At 32.8% G+C, this 21404-nt stretch overlaps 2 protein-coding genes across 2 annotated transcripts; one reads left to right on the top strand and one right to left on the bottom strand.

The window, feature by feature from the left end:
• Window positions 1–7949: 7949 nt before the first annotated feature.
• On the bottom strand, window positions 7950–8505 carry LOC148193930 (uncharacterized). Its single transcript, XM_088097046.1, has 2 exons — window positions 8320–8505; window positions 7950–8207 (listed from the first exon to the last, which is right to left on the bottom strand). Exons 1-2 carry the CDS (start codon window positions 8503–8505, stop codon window positions 7950–7952), a joined length of 444 nt encoding a protein of 147 aa, XP_087953172.1.
• A 5674-nt stretch (window positions 8506–14179) lies between these two features.
• On the top strand, window positions 14180–16187 carry LOC148193929 (uncharacterized). The gene is made up of 2 exons (XM_088095626.1): window positions 14180–15571; window positions 15754–16187. Exons 1-2 carry the CDS (start codon window positions 14267–14269, stop codon window positions 15991–15993), a joined length of 1545 nt encoding a protein of 514 aa, XP_087951752.1. The 5' UTR covers window positions 14180–14266; the 3' UTR covers window positions 15994–16187.
• The last annotated feature ends 5217 nt before the right edge of the window (window positions 16188–21404 follow it).

The raw sequence follows: 21404 nt of genomic DNA, 5'->3' as shown, positions 1-21404 counted from the left end.
CATAATGTGAAATTTTTGTTTTATTTTCTTCTCTTTTTTTCCTTCCTATAGATCCTATTTAGTTTCTCCTTTCATCCTTTATTTTTGGATGTTTTTTACATAGTTAGTGTAAATTTTGACTTAAAAAAATTATGAATTTAAAGCAAGTTGAGAGAACGAATTTGTGTCTCATATAATTTCTATAAAGTTAAGAAAAATAAAATAGTAAAAAAGTTAAAAAAAATTATTTTAGTTTGTGCATTAAATTATTTAAAAAAATCTCAAAGAGAAAAAAATTAAAAAAAAACTTAAAAAGTTTTAAAAAAAATTTAATCACATTATTAAAAAAATTAAGATATGAAAGATTATAAACATTTTAATTATTAAGATGAATATCTTCAAATTTAGAAACATATATGATTATATAAATATATTAATAGTATTATAAATTTTAAAATCCAAGTAATCAAATTATTAAAAAATAATTTTACATAAAAAATAATATATATTAAAATTTTAGAAATTGTAAAAAGTAAAAAAATAAAAGTTAGGAAAGAGAAGTTAAGAAACTTTCATGTTATTTCCATAAAAATTAAAAGTATAATAAAATAGTAAAAAACTAATGAAGTTTCAATACGATAATCACTTTTAATATGAACATTATTGAATTGGAAGTCGTCTTTTCCGAGTGTAGTTTTACATAAGAATGCAAAGAAGAGTGAAATGAATTAGAAGACATTTTGAAGTACATTATACTCTCAAGCGATTCGATGTGTTTTACATTATTCTTCATTCTATGTGGATTAAGAGACACAATTTCGAAGTTCACGATGATAAAAAATTTCTTAAGTTAGTAACTTGGCTATGTTTGATGAATTATTCAATACAAGTTCACTTTGACAATAATAGTATATTGAGTTAGTCTTATTTGCTTATGTGGTCTTTGTTTTTGTCATGTTTGTTTCTAATGTTTTGTTTTTGTCGTGTTTAGTAAGAAGAGTAAGCTATGGAAACTTTTCATGAACTTCAACTATCTTTGATGTCATTTTATCTTAATATATTTTCATTTACTTTAATCCCTTTAGTTTCTTTCTTTTATTTAGGTTTAATGTCTCAATAGGTCCCTATTTTTGTTCAGAATTTGAAATAGGTCCCTTTATTTTTTGGCGTCTCAATTGGGTCCTTATTTTTGTTAATTTGATGCAAATAAATCCTTTCCGTCAATTTCATCAAACGGCGTTAATGAATGTGTGACGTGGCCCGAGGACAGTATTGACACGTGTAAGGCCACATCACACATTCATTAACGCCGTTTGATGAAATTGACGGAAATGATTTATTTGCATCAAATTAACAAAAATAAGGACCCAATTGAGACGCCAAAAAATAAAGGGACCTATTTCAAATTCTGAACAAAAATAGGGACCTATTGAGACATTAAACCTTTTATTTATTGTAGCACTTGTATTTTTGTTTTTGTTATCATTTCTTTATTTCTCCTACCAAAAAAAATTAGTATATGAATTTAAGAAAATGCTTGGTGCGCGAAATTTTGTTTCACACATGATGTGAAAGTTTTCTTTATCTTCTTCGTTTTTTTTTTCTTCCTATAGACCCTATTTACTTACTCCTTTCATCCTCCATTTTTGGATTTTTTTGCATAGTTTGTGTAAATTTGACTTAAAAACATTTATGAATTTTAAGTAATTTAAGAGAACGAATTTGTGTCTCTTATGATTTCTTGTCTCATTATTTCTATAAAGTTAAGAAAAATCAAATAGTAAAAATGTTAGAACTTTTTTATTTTAGTATGTGAACTAAATTATTAAAATATAACAAATTACAAAAACTAAGAATGAAAAGTTTAATTTCTTTTAATCACATTATTAAAAAAGTTAAGATATAAAAGATATAAACATTTAAATTATTAAAATGAATATCTTCAAATTTAAAAGGATTAAATATGTTTTTATCAAGTGTTTTTGGGTTTAGTCCCTGTTCCAAAGTTTGTTTCACTTTCATCCTTCTCCTTAACGAAACTCTCCAGAAGCAATTAATCTTTGAGTGATGTGGCTAACAGTGTGCCACATTTCATGCCATGTGTACAGTTAGAAATTGAAATTGATCTTGAAGCTCAGATTAGGGATTATTCAGTGGAACGAAACTTAGGGTTCTTTACTTCCAAACTTTACGATTACTTCAATCCAATTAATAAAATCATGATTAGGGTTATTTATTTCCATCAAATTGGTGTGGTTGTGATGCTTGGTGTGGTTGTTGTCAAAGACATCTTCAATGGAGCTGTTATTCGAAGAAATGTGTAAGCAAGTTCATGTTTTCGTTTTCGTTTAGGGTTATTGTTATTTGAGTTAAATTGTTTATGCTACAATGTAGGTTTGGAAATAGTTTTTAAAGTCTCTTTGCATCACATGGACAAATTCGTAAAGAACAAGGGACTTACAATATGTTGGAGGAGAGGTACACATAATTAAAGAAGTTGATCCTGATACGTGGTCCTACTTTGAAGCAGTGGGAATTGTTAAGGATTTCAAATATGATGGAAAGCGAGAGACAGGACATATAGAGGTCATGGAGAAAGAGGTCAACATCACTGAGGAAGAGACGAATGTGGCTGAGAAAACGAGGTAAACATGGCTGAGGAAGAGGCTTATGTGGCTGAACCAAAACACTAAACAGTTTTCAATTCAGTGTTATTGTATTCTGAACCAAAACACTAAACGTTGTACCTGGTATTATGCTTCATGAAATTGGATTGCTACGGTAGAATGATCTAATTTTGGAATGAGTTGTAAACTGTTATTGTTGCATTTTGTGTCAGCAAGAATGTTTATGTTTAGATCAACTACCAATGTACTGTTTTTGGAAGATAATAAAGTAACCAATGTACATGTTTTTCGGAGTACTCAAATTACAATTGATGACATATTATATTTAATTGAAACCCATGCAGGATCGTGTTATTAACATAATACAAATATGGTTATAACAATTTACCCTATTTTATTCATTTTGTATTATTAAAATGTTAATAGCATCAATATATACTAACCAGAAAGAAGAAACCTACATGCCAAAGATAAATTCAGCTGATAACTGTCCAGAATTATGTTACTTGTCGAATTTTGTTATTCTCTGTTTTCTGTTACTTGAGAACATTGAGGAAACTAAAGTTAAACTGCGAAAGCATTGAGTAGGTGAACGCTAAATCTTTAAGACTGAGAAATAGATGGATCCATGGCTTTAAGACTGATAAATGCCGATAACACCAATGGCCATGTACCAACAATAGATGGATATGAAACAGTGAACTTTTCATTCTCTTTGCCTATGCAGAAATTAAAGTTCTGGATTTCTTTTCTTATTAATATTTAAAGACAAAGAAAAGGTACTAGCAGATAATCATCAATGCTAATATGATAGGCAACACAATTATGTTAAAAGCCAAAGTACAAAAACTCTATACGTTAAACAAATAATTATTTCATTCACACATCATATTCATGGCTTCCAAAGTTTCAATCCTTTACCTTAAATTTCATCCACTTTTTTTTTCTGCTGGGCATAATACTGATGTATTGTAATATAAAGAAGAAAAATGTTTAAATGTTGTTGGTGAGGTAGAATTTTTTTCTCGCCTTTATCTGTGTTACTGATAACCACCGGTCATTCTCAATCTTGAATAGATGGAAACAAATAAATCTATGAAAACCAGTTGAAGTGCTAAAGTTTCAGCTATAATAAGAGGACAGATAAGTTCTACTATGGAGCTCATAAAAATGTAGCAGAACGAAAATAACTTGGACACTCATGATGCCAAAATAACTGATGTTATTTCCAATTAAAGAACCCCTAAATAATCCTAATAATCCTAATATGAACTTCCATTGAAAAAACAAAAGGAAACTTTCAATTTCAGAAAAACACTTGCAGAGCATGACACTATACGAAGCACCACAACCACACCAAACACTATAACCACACCAACTACTCCTACCACAATTTGATGGTAGAAAATAATCCTAATCGCAATTTCATTAATTGGATTGAAGATTTTGTAAAATAGCCTAATTTTTCTTATTTTATCGTGAATAACCTTCTCATTCGCAATTTCTAATTGTACATATGACATGAAATGTGACACATTATTAGTCACATTACTCAAAAATTAACGTCGTTGCTTTGATGGACTAAATATCAGTTTCATTGAGGAGAACGATGAGAGTCAAGCAAACTTTGGAAAAAGAGACTAAACCTAAAAACGTTTAATAGTTGAAAGACTAAATACATATTTTAACCCAATTTAAAACATATATAATTGTATAAATATATTAAAAGTATTATAAATTTAGAAATCCAATTAATCAAATTATTAAAAATTAATTTTACATAAAAAATAACATATATTAAAATTTTAGAAACTGTAAAAGGTAAAAAAAAAAGTTAGGAAAGAGAAGTTGAGAATCGTTGGCATGACTTCTGTAAAACTAAAAATTTAATAAAATATGGTGAGAATAAACTTATGGACAATAACTTCTAAGTGAAAAATTTCTTTATCCTCTTCCGTTTTTCTCCATCGCATATCCTATTTACTTTGTCCTTTCTTCCTCTTTATTTCCGGGTTATTTTTACATGATGTAGATTTGACTTAAAAATAATTATAGATTTTAAATAAGTTGGAAAAACGAGTTTGTGTCTCACATGATTTCTGTAAAGTTAAAAAAAATAAAATAATAAAAAAGTTAGCACTTTTTATTTTAATATGTGAATTAAATTATTAAAAAATATCTCAAAAAGATAAACAAATTACAAAAAAAATTAAAAAGTTTTAAATTATTTTTAATCAAATTATTAAAAAATTAATATATTAAATATTATAAAAAAATTTAAATTATTAAAAGGAATATCTTCAAATTTAAACATATATGATTATAAATTTTAAAATCCAATTAATATAATTATTAAAAATTAATTTTACATAAAAATAACATATATATATATATATATATATATATATATATATATATATATATATATATATATATATATATAAATTTTAGAAATTGTAAGTCTTTACGAGTATAATTTCACTTTATCTTTTACGCTGTTGCAAAAATTGTGTATAAGGCTCGACTTATATTTTAAAATCTTTTTTCTTTCACACAACTTACTTAAATTTTGTAATATTTTTTAAATTTGTTTATATGTGTAATGTTTAGTCAAATTTGGACCAATCATGTAAAGAAAACCTTCATCTTCGTTTAAGACTCAAAAATTTCTACGAAGTTCTTGTTGTATCTTGGAGATTTGTACAACATGTTGCAGATAAGTCCTTAAGGATAGTGAATTTACACGTCTCGAGAAATCTTTGTTTGTGGTTTTATTATTTTTGCCAGCATTTTACAATAATATTAAGGACTTATGGCAGACACCAACAACATAAACCTGGAGAATCAAAACATTGTTTTCGGAACTCATATGGTCTTTGTAAACCTTTTTTGGATGTGTCAAAAATCGAAATCTTCTTTAGTCAGAATTTTTGTCATTGGCAAGAATGTTTGTCTACCCTTTTAGACATCTATAGGGTTCTTTTGCTCTTTCATCTCCAAAACCTGACTTTAGTCTTCCTTTAAATTTAAAACAAGTTGAAGATTGGATTTATGCAAACAAGGTGTGCCAAGATACTTTACTTAATGTACTTTCTAATGATTTATTCTATATGTACTGTTCCTATAAGGAAGAAAAAGATATTTAGGATTCGTTGATTCTAAAATACACTACTGAAGATGACATCACACAAAGGTTCATCATTAGGAATTACGACCGTTAGGAAATGATTGAAGATAAGTATATAAAATCTCAAATCAATGAGTACCACAAGATGCTCGAAGATACAAAGTGGAGAACATTCTTCTACCGGATGAATTTGTTTCAAAACTTCTAATCGAAAAATTGTTGTCATCCTTGATTGATTACAAACAACAATTGAAACAAAAACACAAGCAGTTGTCACTTTCAGAGTTCATTACACGCATAATTATTGAAGATACCAACAAAAAAGAATGTTTGACTACAAAGGAAAAAGCCTTGTCTGGAAAAGCAAATATGATAGAAGACAAACTTGTTCAAAAAGGTATGAACACAAACTTGACCACAAAAAAAAACTAGTTTTTGAAAATCTCGTCCCAACAGGAAGAAAGGAACTTGCATTGTGTGTGGAAAGTCGAGCCATCAAACACCATAGTGCAGGCACAGAGTAAGAAATGACAATTCTCCTAGAGCAAATATAGTTGAAGGAGATAATATTATTTTTGCGGTCATTTCTCAAGTAAATTTGATGACCAATGTGAGCAAGTGGGTGGTAGACTCTGGTGCTACTAGGCATATCTGTGCAAACATAAGTGTGTTTACCTCTTACACTAGTGTAGCGGATGGAGAAGAACTCGCTTACCTTGGTGATTCCTTTACGACTTATGTTCTGTGAAAAGGTAAAGTTTTTTTCAAACTCACATCATGAAAGACTTTGGCCTTGAGTGATGTGTTATATGTGTCATCAATCAGGGTTAATTTAATCTTTATAGCACTACTAGGAAACGTGGGGTTAAAGTATCATTCGAGTTTAACAAAATTGTAATGACAAAAAATAATGTTTTGTGGGAAAGAGACATTGTGTTCAAGGTATCTCTCTTTGTACTCAACATTTTTGAAAATATTAATGAATCTTGTTTTCTAATTATATTGTTGATTCATATGACATGAGGCATGATAGATTAGGACATGTAAATTCCTCATATGTTATGAAATTACAGTGACTATGATTAATTAATGTATTAATTAATATGCATGATAAACATAGTAGCAAATGTGACATATGTGTAGAATCTAAAATAACAAAGAAAACATGTTATTCCATAGATCATCTTGTTAGAGTTAATTCATACAGATATAGTTGATTTAAAACAAACCATGTCTAGAGGCGGTAAAAATTATTTTGTAACCTTTATAGATGATTATTCTAGATACACCAAAGTGTACTAAATCAAACATAAAGATGAAGAATTTGATGTGTTTTTAACTTATAAAGCATAAATAGAAAATCAACTATATAAGAAAATTAAGAGGATTAGATCAAATAGATATGGTGAATATTTGTATTAGAGAAGGTATTATCCATGAAGTAACCCCTCAATATTCACTTGAGTCTAATGGAGTAGTCGAGAGAAAGAATAGAACCCCTAAGGAAATGATGAATGTCATGCTTATTAGTTTTAGTGCACCTGATAATCTTTGGGGAGAAAGCCTGCTTACAGATGTAGAGATGTTATCAAATAATCATAAATATCTAAGAGTGTGGGGGTATCTAGCTGAGGTGATGTTACTTGATCCTAAGAAAAGAAAAATAGACTCTAAAATCTCTTATTGCATGTTCATAGGGTATAATGAACGTAGTGCTTCCTATATGTTTCTAGTTTTTAAAAGTGATATACTTGAGAGTAATTGTATAGTGGAGACAAAAAACGCTAAGGTTTTTAAACATATGTTTCCCTTAAAGGTTTGTCAGACGTATCAACCTGTAGATAATAATAATAATGATGCCTTGTGTGATGATTTAAGAAGAAGTAAAAGACAGAGGAAAGAAACTTTCTTTGGTAATGATTTCTATACTTATCGTATCGATAATGGTCCAAGTAGCTTTGTATAAATTATTAGTGCTCCTGATGCAAAACAATGGGATAAGGCCATTAGGACTGAAATTGAATTAACAAAAATAATACTTGGAACTTAGTAGATTTGTCCAAAGGAGCAAAACCCATTGATTGTAAGTGAATCTTTAAGAAAAATTATCACTCTGATGGATCTATAGAGAAGTATAAGGCAAGGTTAGTAGCAAATAACGTAGCCATGTTCATGCTGGTCAAGTCTCTTGATTCGGATATTGAAGTGACTTTCGGTTACCAGCTTCTATTGAGGCTTTTCAGGATCTTTATGTTGATTTCTTCTTTATCAAACACTTTCCCGAGAGTCATGAGGTGATTGACTATGTGTGTGAATCTCTTCTGTACTTCATAGATAGTCTCACCAGCTTTCATTCTGAACAACTCATACTCTTGTATAAGAGAGTTCTTTTTGGCCCTTTTCACTTCATTTGTTCCTTCATGCGTGACATAAGAACCTCTCACATTTCCTTGGCAGTCTTGCATTGTGATATCCTGAAAAATTCATCCATTGTTAGCGCAAAAGCAATTATATTCCTAACTTTTTAACATCATATTGTGCTCTATGGTTTTCATCCTGAGTCCACTTAGAAAAGTTTTTCAAAACAGTTTTTCCATTCACAATTTGAGTGGGTTCATATGGACCCTTTAGAGTTGCATCCCAAACTCCTTTATCCACGGATTCAAGAAAGATTTGCATCCTTATTTTCCAAAAATCATAGTTTTCTCCAGCAAATAGTGGTGGTCTATTTGTGGATGCCCCTTCACCAAAGGTTTGAGAATTGAAAGCCATTTTCCAGGATCAGTCGATTGAATGAAAATCGTAATCAACTAGTTTTTCAAATATTTTATGAAAACCAGCTCTGATACCAATTGTTAAAATAGAATGGCTCAATTTCTCACACCAAGAGAGGGGGTGAATAGATGAAGTATAAAATTTTAAAACTTTCAAAATCTTTTTCACCAAAAGAGATGCCTTTATACTTTTCTTGAAACGCAAGTTAAAAGATTTTCAATGCAGCGAAAATTTAATCAAATGCGTAAAAAGTATAATCTATTGAATGTAACAGAGTAGGGATAAGAAAGATCAAACGCTGAGTTTTTATACTAGTTTGGCCAAGCCTACATCTAGTGTCCTTCCAACCACAAGAAGCCAATGCACTATAATGATCAAGGTTTTTACAACAAGGTTTTTATAGAAACCTCACGTAAAAAATATAAAACACATCTCTAACCCTCTAATCAAAATATAGGTAGTATACAAACAGACTAGTAGTAAGAATCCCTTCTCCTGTAGTCTAACCCCTTTGAGGCACCCTCAAAGTCAAGAACGCAACACGTCCTTCTTCCTGTAATCACAACAGGGAACTCAACCCAATCTTCAACAGATTGTAGAACCTGATCTTGCAGTAGACACCCAAATGTGCAGATAGATCAGACTTTGAAAACTCAGCAATCTTGCGCTTCAAGAAATCACACCTAGTTGATCACCACGGTCAAACTAGTTTCTTGGAGCTTTTTCCCTTTTTATAAGCTTTGCACTTTTCTGCAAAATAATATGAAAATGTTAGAATCACAAAGTCTCTTACAGAAATCAGACGCAACATAATCGACTTTGCTACTAATGTAATCAAATACACCAATTCAATTATAACAGATAGTAGCAGTCAAAGCACTTAATTGAATTCACAATTAATGCAGTCGAATAACATTTAATGATTGGTCAACATATTTAAAAATATAGTCGTTGTAACAGTTATATCAAGTATTAATAGATTTCAAAACAGTAACAAACTTAATCGAATACATATCGCATGCAATCGATTATGCAACGGTGTTATGCAAAGTTTTGAAAACTTTTCTCTTTGAAAAACTCTCACAGCACACTTGAAAAAGTTTGTGCAAATACACGAGTTTTAATCGATTCACCCCATAATGTAATCGATTTCAAACTGTTGTTTTTCCACACATTTTAAAGTTCAACAATAGTGTTTGTGGTTTTTCATCCAAAAACATGTCATGCATTCATGTATAAAATCACATATATAACTCAGTGAAATGAAATGAACAACACAGCAATCAACACAATCATGTTCTCATATACTCATATAACATGTAAGCATAGAGCATGTAACACAAAGTACACATGTGTTATTAATTATGTGTTGTCATCATCAAAAACTCAGACATTATTAAGATTGTGGGTTCAGCTAAACTAGTTCTCCTCCTATCAAAAATCTCAACCACTTATGCCTATTCCAATGCATTTTCCTTAGATCAGCAACGGCCCATTTAATTATCAACAGCAGCGACAATGCAGTGCAAGCACAAGCGGCCCAAATGTGCAGGTGCAGCAGAAAAAGCCCCTCAAAAACGCAGCATTCCACTTAGTTGAAGCCAGCCCATGCAGCAGTCCAGTTCTAAGTGTAGCTGCAGCATCCAATGTTGCATCTCTAGTGGCCCAATTCAACGGCCCAATTAAGAATCAACCAAGCTGCATCAAAAAAGTGGGACCAATTAGCAATTGAAGGGCATTTCAGCAATTCAAAATTAAAAGAAAAGTAAAGAAAAATATTTTTTTATTAAAAGATTTTCTAAAAAAAAAATATTAGTTTCCTAATTATTTACAAACACTAAAAATACTCCTAAAAACCTATTTTTAACTACAATTTTACAAAACTAAAGAATTAAAAGAAAAACTTAAAACTAGCCTAATTTTAAACAATTAGAAACAAAAATACACTAACAAGGACTTCTAGACACATAAAAAGATGTAAAATTGGAGAGTTATCACACCTCACACTTAGACAACTTCCCTCCTGGGCAGGGACAAACTAAAAAGAAAAAGAAAGGACTCAAAATACAAAGGAAAAGTCCAAACACATAACAAGGACTTCTAAATTTTATTCCAACTAACCCAAACCTGCCAAAACACATAACAAGGACTTCTAATAACAAGGATTGTGGGAGTATATTGTGATTGATAAACCTCTAACATATAGGAATGAAGTATGAAAAGATACATATGTAATGATTGAATATTATACAAGAAAGAAATTAAATGATTAGAAAATTGTTGAAGTTTGGGTTATTTTACTAGAAGAAGAAAGATAATAATGAAGATAATGCTCAAGAGATGATAAAGGATATAAAACAAGTATGTTATTACCAACAACCATAATTCGTCGATAATTCATAGTTCCTGACAAAAAATTGACAAAACAAAACATGTCGATAATTGGCTCATCTCTAAAATTTGCTGATGGACTTATCAAATATATCGATAATTATCGGTGAGACATACTCCATAATTGGTAATGATCTTCGGTTATAAGCGAAGGATAATTCTGTCAGTAATGGGAAGCAATGATGAACATGGACTTATCGACTAAATTATGATTCGTTTGTAAGTTGAAAGATTTCTTATGTGACATTATCAAAAAAAAAATTATCGATAACATTAATATATGTATCTAGTGCATTGATCTTTATTCTCCATACCAATACAAAACCTGATAATATTTTACAACAAACAAAGACATGCAATACCTACCAATACCCAAACAACCTTGCATATTGTTAAGACTTCAGCATGTGTACCGAATCGTATCAAGTAATATAAAATGGTAAGACCAAGTATCGTATCCCAAAGAACTCACGGCCTAAACAGTTATGTGATTTCTTGATTAAATAAGACTTGAAAACAAACTCGTTTAGGTTTAGAATGCAAATACTGAAAAGTAGATATGCATGCAATTTGATCAATTGGACAAAAGTGCAAAGATGAACGAGTTTGATATTGTGGAATGAATATGTTATTGGAGTTAGATTTCACCTAGTTTACTCTCATACATATATGAATTCTACTTCTTCATTAATGTTAATGTCACTATCTAAAGTACTTAAAACCTGATTCCTCGGTGAAGAAAGCCTATCTTTAACTATTAGTTCATACGATTCATAGTATTCCTAATAATTAATTCTGAAGAACAAAAGCTTAAAACAACCAAAACTCATACCCCATTCCTGAGCAATATTGCTTCTGGGAATAATTCTCCGGCCATGAATTGTAAGATACGTTCTAGTACTCATGCAAATCATACATCATGCTAAAGAATGAATTAAACGAAGCAAGCATTACGCAAAGAAGAATTACTCTAACAATTAATGAAAGAAGCATATATAATCAAGAATCAATTCAATACATGAGAGTTTACAAAGGTTACATCATCCCCAATAACAAATAGAGTTAGTTCACCATTGACACGGTGAAACTAGATGAACAATGAAAAAAGAATGAAAGATAAAACCCTAGAAATTGAAGATAGGAGCTTCCGCAGCCAAATCCGCCTTCAAGAGAGCAAGGAGTGTGTTTCTGAGTCTATTCCGTCCAAAGATGTGAACCCTAGAACGTACAAGTCCTTAAATAGAACATAAAAAATAACAGAAAATGGGTCCAAGCCCACGAGACTGGCGCTCAGCGCCCCACTTATGGCGCCGAGCGGTGTGCGGGTCAAAAGTTGTGCTCAAGGTCAACTCAGAGCGCAAGCAAACGTGGTGCGTCTCGACGAAATTGATGAGGAGAAATTAAATTCAAAGAATCCTTAAGGATTCAAAAAGTTTGCAAAATATGACTATTTGGAACACAATTTTTGGTGCAAATATATGGTTATCTCCTTTGAAGAGCAAAATTTTGGTGCAAATTTAAGAAACTAAACATCTCATTTGACACAGGGAAGAGACAGTTCATTAAGGAAACATAACATCTCTTTTATTTTCTTAGGATTAACACACAATGTTTCAAAGTAAGCTTATTTATAAATTATTTTTAAATAAAAATAAGACAATTATAAAATAGAAGTAATGTATACACAAAATAAAAATTAAGCTTTAGATAAGCTAATAAGAAATATTTTTTTTATTGACTTACATATAAATTAATTTCAATTTATGAATTTTGTTTTATTTTTGAAAATATATATGTGATAAAAATAATCATAATTTATGAATTTTTGTGTTGAGGTAGGGTTTAGGGTTTAGGGTTAATTAATTTCAATTTATGAATTTTGTTTTATTTTTGAAAATATATATGTGATAAAAATAATCATAATTTATGAATTTTTGTGTTGAGGTAGATTTTCAAGTTATCCACATTTCTTACTTACCTTGAAACTTTGGATATATATAGCATTTTTGTTTGGTTTCATGATATAACGTATTGTATTAAGAATTTTTCTTTTTTTTTCCGGAATAGGAGAGAACTAAGTTTTCTGTAAATTTCTTTTTCATGAGTTTAAATGAGTCGCCGAGCGGTAACTAAAAATTAAATTTTTGATATTCAAGTCTCTTGATATAGATAGATTGTGTGAAGTGTAATTCGAGTTTTAATCTTTCAAGAAAAGAAAATTATCTCATCATAGTTATATTTTTTTGTTCATTCTATCATTTAAAAAAATACTGATATTTGCCAAAAACAAATAAATGGAAAGAGACAAAATATTATAAATACTATGTAAATAAGTCCTAGAGATAAAAGAACACGAGTGTTACAATGTAACAAGGAAAAAGATACATAAAATAAAATACTGGTATATATTACTTTTGAATACTGAATTAATAATCATCATCTTTTTTTTCTCTCTAAATTAAAGAAATAATACCGAGTCTGATAATGCATTTGACACATACTAAAATATAACAGTAGAAAAAAAAAGAAATACTAATAGAATGTTTAGGAAGTTTGTTGTTCAACATTTATTACTGTCATAAAAATAGAAAAATCTCTTTCTACACCTTATATTACCTTGTCAATGTAAAAAAAATAGAAAATTATCCTTTTACAACCAATTTTTATAAACAATGAAAACTTTCATTAATAAACTCTTAATAAATAAATTAATAAAAGAAATATTATTTAAAATTTAAATTAATTATATAGTAATGATACAGAAGTTTCAAAATATGACTTGTATGTGTCACAGGAAAAAGAGTAAAAAAACACATAATTACCTAAGAATCTCTGATAAAGAACAGTGAAAGAAAAATCTTTCTGATTTTTCACCACTCCACTACAATGAACAATTAAACAAGAATCCGTATACAATCGTTTGACTCTTCGATTTGGTTACTCCTTCCCCTAACATGTGCCACGATTTTGAGATAATACTAAGCACCTTCATCAGACAATGCCAGGTTTCTAGGCAACCGAACAACCTACTAATCCTCATATATCTAGGTTAATCCCAATGCATGCATATCACATATAATATATATCCTTTACCTAACGTTAGATGTCACCACCAAGAACAATCTCATCCTAACGTGTCACTTTGCAACCATGCCTGCACCCACATGTCCACCTTGCTCTTCTTTGCACCCACGTGTCACTTTACCTTCTCCTTTCCTTTTCCATTTCTCATTCCATTCACTCGTATATAAACCATCAAATCCTGCTTCCATTCCTCAACATTTCTATATCATATCCTATATACACAGATCAAACTTCCACCACAAAGTAGTGAAAACAGTGTGAGAAAAAAAAGAACAAATTTTCAATGGCATCGGGGCAACATCAGGATCGGGCTGAGGCAGCTTCGAAAATTGCTGCCAACGAGCTTGAACAAGCCAACAGAGAGAGAGTGCGTGATGGTGTGGGTGTTGTGGATGATGTCAGTGTTGTGGATAAGCAACACGATCAAGATCAAGAAAAGCGTGGTGTGATAGGGTCCATGTTAAGGGCGGTGCAAGAGGCAGTGGCTGGGAAGAAAGAATCAGTTCCTGCGAAAGCACACACCACAGAGGTGATTCATGATGTTAATTTCCAACCCGATGACGTGACTGCTGGGGAAGTGAGAGACATATCAGTAGCCAAGAATCCTGGGATCTACGATTCTTCAGCCACGGACGAAACCGGTTCCAAGGTTGGTGAATACGCAGATTATGCTGCCCAGAAGGCGAAGGAAACAAAGGATGCAGCAATGGAAAAAGCTGGTGAGTACACAGATTATGCTTCTCAGAAGGCGAAGGAAGCGAAGGACAAGACTATGGAGAAGGGTGGGGAGTATAAGGATTACGCTGCTGAGAAGGCTAAGGAAGGAAAAGATGCTACCCTGAATAAGATGGGAGAGTACAAGGACTACACTGCGGAGAAGACGAAAGAAGGGAAAGACAGTGCTATGGAGAAGCTTGGGGAGCTGAAGGATTCAGCTGCGGATGCTGCTAAGAGGGCTGCGGAATACTTGAGCGGCAAGAAAGAGGAAACCAAAGAGAAGGTATCGGAATCTGCCGAGGTCGCAAAGAACAAGGCTGCGGCGACGGCAGAGACGGCGAAGAACAAGGCTGCCGAGACTGCTGATGCAGCGATTAACAAGACTGCTGAGACGGCTGAGGCAGCTAAGAACAAGGGTAGGGAGATGAAGGACAAGGCTGCAGAAACTGCGGAGACAGCAAAGAACAAGACTGCTGAAACTGCGGAGGCAGCAAAGAACAAGACTGCTGAAACTGCGGAGGCAGCAAAGAACAAAACTGCTGAAACTGCGGAGGCAGCAAAGAACAAAACTGCTGAAACGACTGAGGCAGCAAAGAACAAGGGGAGGGAGATGAAGGACAAGGCTGCAGAAACTACTGAGGCAGCGAAGAACAAGACTGCTGAAACTAATGAGGCAGCGAAGAATAAGGCTGTGGAGATGAAAGACAAGGCTGCACAAAATGCAGAGGCAGCAAAGAACAAGACTTCAGAAGCAACTGATGCTGCGAGGTATAAGGCTATGGAGATGAAGGACAAGGCTGCGGACAGGGCTGCGGATGCCACACAGGCAGCAAAACAGAAAACTGCACAGGCTTGGGACAGAACCAACAAGGTCTAACTCTCACTCTCACTTTTAAATTTCTTGAGCCTAACATGTCTTAGAATCTGTTAATGTTTTACTGTAGTTCTGGTTTTCTTTTCTTCAAATGTGGAAAATTTTTTCAAGGAAAAATGTACTCATAAAGGATCAAAATCAGTTTAAGAATGGAACCATTGTGTATATATGTGACACAGGAGAATGTGAGAGGCGTAGATGAAGATGCAAGGAGGAAAATGGAGGAGCTACGGCTACAAGATAAAGGGTTCAAAGATTTATCTGAGGGGCGTGGAGATAATAAGAAGGTTGTGATGAAAGTGGAAGAGAGTCGACCAGGGGCAATGGCGGATACACTGAAAGCGGCGGATCAGATGGCGGGGCAGACCTTCAACGATGTGGGACGCTTCGATGAAGACGGGGTCGTGAGAAAGAAATGATGCGATACTTACTATATATAGCATCACTGTTTAGTGTATTTGGAGTATATGTTATGTTATAAAAGTTGTTTGTTTAAATTGTGGTTTTCTTTCAAAATATGTGTATGGTTTTGAATATTGGTTCTGTATAGGTTCATGTAGTGACCATGGAACCATTATTACATCAATAAACATTGTTCTCTTTCTTTGTATAAGTCAGAATATGCAAGCTCTTCATCTCGAACTTCCTAACTTAAATTAGGTTTGGCATGGTCTAATTGAGGATAAAGCTCTCAACTAGAACTCTTTGAAGTCATTGTGATGCATAAATCTTAAAACTACACTTTGATTTGAGTAAACTCAATTCTGATTTGACATGTTTAGTGTTAATTAATTCAATAAAAACTTTACAAATTACTAGAATTAATAATTCTGCTTACTACAGTAAAAGTCTATAAAATAATGAGGTTTATAATTATATAATATTTTGAGAGTCTTGAAAATAATTACTTCATTATTTACCCTTTTATCATTATTTTACTCTATACTTTCACAAATATTTGACATTATTTTATCATTACTAAATAATAATAAAGGAAGTTAAACAAGGCCACTAGATCATCGATCAGGCATTTAATTGCTTCGTAGATAGATGCCACTTGAGTTATATAATGCTCCAGCTACGTTTCAAAGGTGTATGAGATCACAAAGAAGTGTAGATGATTTTTCGGTGTTTGGAGATTCTTTCCAAAGGTGTTTGGAAAATCTAGATATTGTCATCAAGAGATATGTTCAAACGAATCTTGTGCTTAAAAGAATCTTGTGCTTAACTGGGAGTAATGTCATTTCATGGTAACAAAAGGAATTGTGTTAGGTCACAAGATTTCTACTAGGGGGATTGAAGTGGATAAAGCCAAAGTAGAGGTCATTGAGAAACTTCCACCACCAACAAATGTGAAGGGAATTAGAAGTTTTTTAGGCCATGCTGGGTTTTATAGAAGATTTATTAAATACTTCTCAAAGATTGCCAAACCATTGAGTAATTTGCTGGTTAAAGATGTACCTTTTGTGATGAATGAAGAATGTTTAAAAGCTTTTGACATCTTGAAAAGCAAATTGATCTCAGCCCCAGTGATTGTAGCCCCAGATTGGAATCAAAATTTTGAATTGATGTGTGATGCCAGTGATTATTCAATAGGTGTTGTGTTGGGTCAGAGAAAAGAGAAAGTATTCCATACTATTATGCTAGCAAGGTTTTGAATATGAAGCTCAATTGAATTATGTCACCACAGAAAAAGAAATTCTTGCTATTGTGCATGCTTTAGAGAAGTTTAGACCTTATCTCATTGGGTCTAAAGTGATCATCTACACAGATCATGCAGCTATAAAGTATTTGCTAACCAAGCCAGATTCTAAGCCGCGATTGATTAAATGGGTGCTTTTACTACAAGCATTTGATGTGGAAATCCGTGACAAGAAGGAAAGTGAAAATATAATAGTTGATCACTTATCTAGGTTGGTTAACAATGAAGTTACAAGCAAGGAAGCTGAAATCTGGTAATCTTTCTCAGATGAAACACTCATGTATATCCAACAAAGGTCGTGGATTGCTAATATGGCTAATTTCAAAGTTGCAGGAATAATTGCAAAAGATCTTAATTGGCAGCAAAGAAAATTTTTTTACATAATACCAAGCAGTTTATTTGGGATGATCCTTACTTGTTCAAGATTGGAGCTGATAACCTTCTGAGGCGGTGTGTGACAAATGAAGAAGCAGAAGGAATTCTCTAGCACTGTCATGATTCACCTTATGGGGGACATTTTAATGGAGAAAGAAAAGCAGCAAAAGTTCTCCAGCCAGGATTTTATTGGCCTACCCTGTTTAAAGATGCTCATAATCATGCCAGAAATTGTGATAAATGTCAAAGGACTGGGGCTATTTCAAGACGTCATGAGATGCCATTACAAGGCATTTTGGAGGTTGAAGTCTTTGATTGTTGGGGTATTGATTTTGTGGGACCCTTTCCATCATCTTTCAACAATGAATACATATTGGTGGTAGTAGATTATGTGAGTAAATGGGTGGCAGCTTTGGCTTGTCCCAAGAATGATGCTAGCACTGTGATTAAATTTTTGAAGAGGCAAGTTTTTTCACGCTTTGGAACTCCAAGAGTACTTATTAATGATGGAGGATCTCATTTCTGTAACTTTCAGCTTGCAAAAGTACTCAAACATTATGGTGTGAGACATAAGGTGGCTGCACTTTATCATTCACAGACAAATGGGCAAGCGGAGGTGTCTAACAAGGAGATAAAGAGGATTTTGGAGAAAACAGTTGCTTCGTCAAGAAAGGATTGATCACACAAACTGGATGATGCTCTCTAGGCATATAGGATGACAATGAAGACATCAATGGGTTTATCACCTTTTCAGCTAGTACATGGGAAAGCATGTCATTTGCCAGTGGAGATGGAGCATAAAGATTTGTGGGCTCTAAAATTTTTGAATTTTGATCCTTCAGATACTCAAAATAAACGCAAAAGGCAGATATTAGAGCTTGAAGAGACGCAGTTGCACACAAATAAACTCGTTTTTATAATACTATCTAAATTTGTTCCTGATTTGATAGAAAATCCCCCACATTGATGGATATGAGTAATACTTGGATTTAGCAATTGGGAATGAAGATCAAAATGAGTAGGATGGCAAAAATATTCATGTTCGTAGGTATATATAGATAAAATTTGCGACGGATAGTTAGTACTCATGGATAGCAAGTATTTTAATATTAGCTTATAAACAAATCAGGTGCAAGTATTATACTATTCGTACCCACCAATATTTCTTATTCACAACAAATAAAATTAAAAAATTAATTTATATTTTATTAAGTTAAATTTAGTTAAAATTAAAATTAAATTATATTTTATGAGGTTAAATTAAATTAAAATTTAATTTAATTTATATATATTTTATATAAGCTTTGTAATTTTTTTAAAATTTATCAAATATATTTTTTAAATATTTGTGGGTATTCACGGATACCCGCGCATTTTAAAATATCCGTAGATATTTTTTAAACTGGTGTTCGCGCGGGTAGCGTACAGATAGAGCGTGAATTCTTTTGTTGCGAGTCGGGTATTGAGTAAGACATTATTTGTGTCTAACTGACTCGTTGTCATCTCTAGAAATTGATATGTACATATTTGTGTCGTCCTCGTCTCCATACTCGTCCTGATACTCATCCCTACCCTTATCCTCGTCCTTATTTAAATTACTAAATTATTCATAATCTACTAGATAACTCAATATATATTTTTTTTAGCCATACACTCTTTTCTTTTTCTTCTAATTGTTTGACTTATTATAAAATTCATTTACATAAGATATTTGTAAAAACCCAGAAAATAGAATAATAGAGTAGATAGAGGTATTAAAAAGACTAAAATGAGCTTTTAAGGTTGAAATACACCAACAATATAAATAGAAATTTCTAAATACTCAGTTCATTATCTTAAAATTGTTTATCTCTCTAGAACCACTATTTCCTAATTTTTCTCTCCCTTCTCTCTAGATTTCTCTCATCTCACTTCATCTGATTCAAAATCATGTTGCGCCTACGACATCCTGGTGTCAAGGGCTTCCTTTTCCACCGGTCAATTTCTTGTTTAGAGCCGGTAAGTGCGTCTCTCTTTGATTCTTGAAATTTCTGCAATTTCTGGTACATGCAAGCACTGTTCGGCTTTGCATGTGTTCATCAGCTCTTCATCTGGGTTCTGATTCTGCTTCTAGTTCGGTGGTTGGTTTCCTTTCACCGATTCAAAGTCTGTAGGATGTTCTAGGATCACTTGCGGTTTAGCAAAGCTGTGAAGAAGGTTAAAATATGTCAAGTTGTGCTGTGCGGTTGAGAGGTAAGGGAAGCTAGTTAATATAATTACGATTTTCTGAGTATGAAAATGATGTTTGATGACCCTACATGTGTATGAAATTAGATTTTTGGTGTGCTCGGCATTGTCCCATGAACTATTATATTCTGTGAACATGTTGATTTGCTTCTGTAGTGTTTTGTTATTGTGTCGTGTGAATTTCTATGAATTGGAGTAGTGAAATTGGGGAATTTAGATTGGGTATGGAGTTGGTTGACAGGAAGAGTCTGGACAAGTTGTTTTGCACCTGTTAGAGCTCTTAGAACCTTTAAAAATGTGTAAAAAGTAGGAAAACAGATTTTAGGTCTTTGGGTTGTGGATTATGCAGAATTTGAAGTGAAATCTGGAACGAGACTCTTTGAAATGATGTTAGAAAGATTTAGGTACTCTTGGATAGGTGTATATCTGTATATGATTCGTGTTTGGAAGATTAGAAGTTTGGAAAAATGTTTAGTTTTGGTAAAATTTGATGTGTTCATAATTCTGCAGAAGTTTCTACAAAATTATGCAGAAAACTGAGGGTTCGCTGTTGACCGCTCGGCCATGCGCTGATTTGGTCGTTCGGCCTTGTTCTGTGCTCGATCATTAACTGGGTTCGGTCTCTTTGGAGTCCTCCCAATTCTTGATCGTTCGTCCTTAGTAGCGCTCGGTCTCGGTAGTGCTTGTTCTGTACTAGCGCTCGGTCTCGGTAGTGCTCGGTCTTGTACTAGCACTCAGTTTTGGTAGTGCTCGGTCTTGCACTGGTACTTGGTTTGGTATTGGTGTTCGGTCTTAACTACGTTCGACCTCTGATGGGCCTTACCTGTTAACGACCATTCGGTCTCTCTTAGTGGTCGGTTATAAATAGTGTACGGCCACTCCTTCAGTCTTATCTATTATGAACTGTTCGGTCCTCTCTCTTGGGGAAGTGAGAAACTGCTCGGTTTTGTATTATTGATTAGTTTACATAAGTGTTCGGTTTTGTACCAATGATTACTGTAGTTTTAGTAATCGGCCTTGTCCAGGTGTTCAGTAATCAGCCTTGTCCAGGTGTTCGGTATGGTCTAAGTACTCGTTCCTATACCTGAGTTTGGAATATGTTTAGGTCTGACTGGTCATTTACCGTTCGGTCGTAATTTGGGGGTTGTGTTGTTATCGTTCGGTCTTCTACTACGAAATGTTATTTGGTCTTTAAAGGTTGATTTCACTATTAGTATTAGTATTCAAATAAGGTTTTATGTTCCAATTTGTATGAAAGAGAGTTCCAAGGAGGAATCTCTCGTGGATGGTTATGGAATTGTAAAGTATGAATGTGGTTATGCTAAGCTGACATTTATCCTAATATTCTGTGATTACTCATTCTCAAGTAAAGAATAGTAACTCATGTGCAAGAATGGTAGGAGGTCCTAGTCCATAAGGTGAACTTGGGCGAGGTATAACGGACTAACCTCGGGTGACAGCTGTTGAGGGCATCCCAGCTACTACACCATCCGGGTGCACAAACGTCGTAACTACATAATTCATACA

Source organism: Vigna umbellata, chromosome 8 (genome assembly GCF_029865625.1).
Source record: "Vigna umbellata cultivar VRB3 chromosome 8, Vumbellata_1.0, whole genome shotgun sequence".
In the NCBI taxonomy this organism is placed as follows: domain Eukaryota; kingdom Viridiplantae; phylum Streptophyta; class Magnoliopsida; order Fabales; family Fabaceae; genus Vigna; species Vigna umbellata.
Note: the sequence above shows the minus strand (reverse complement) of the source record. Positions and strands in the feature narration are given on the sequence as shown.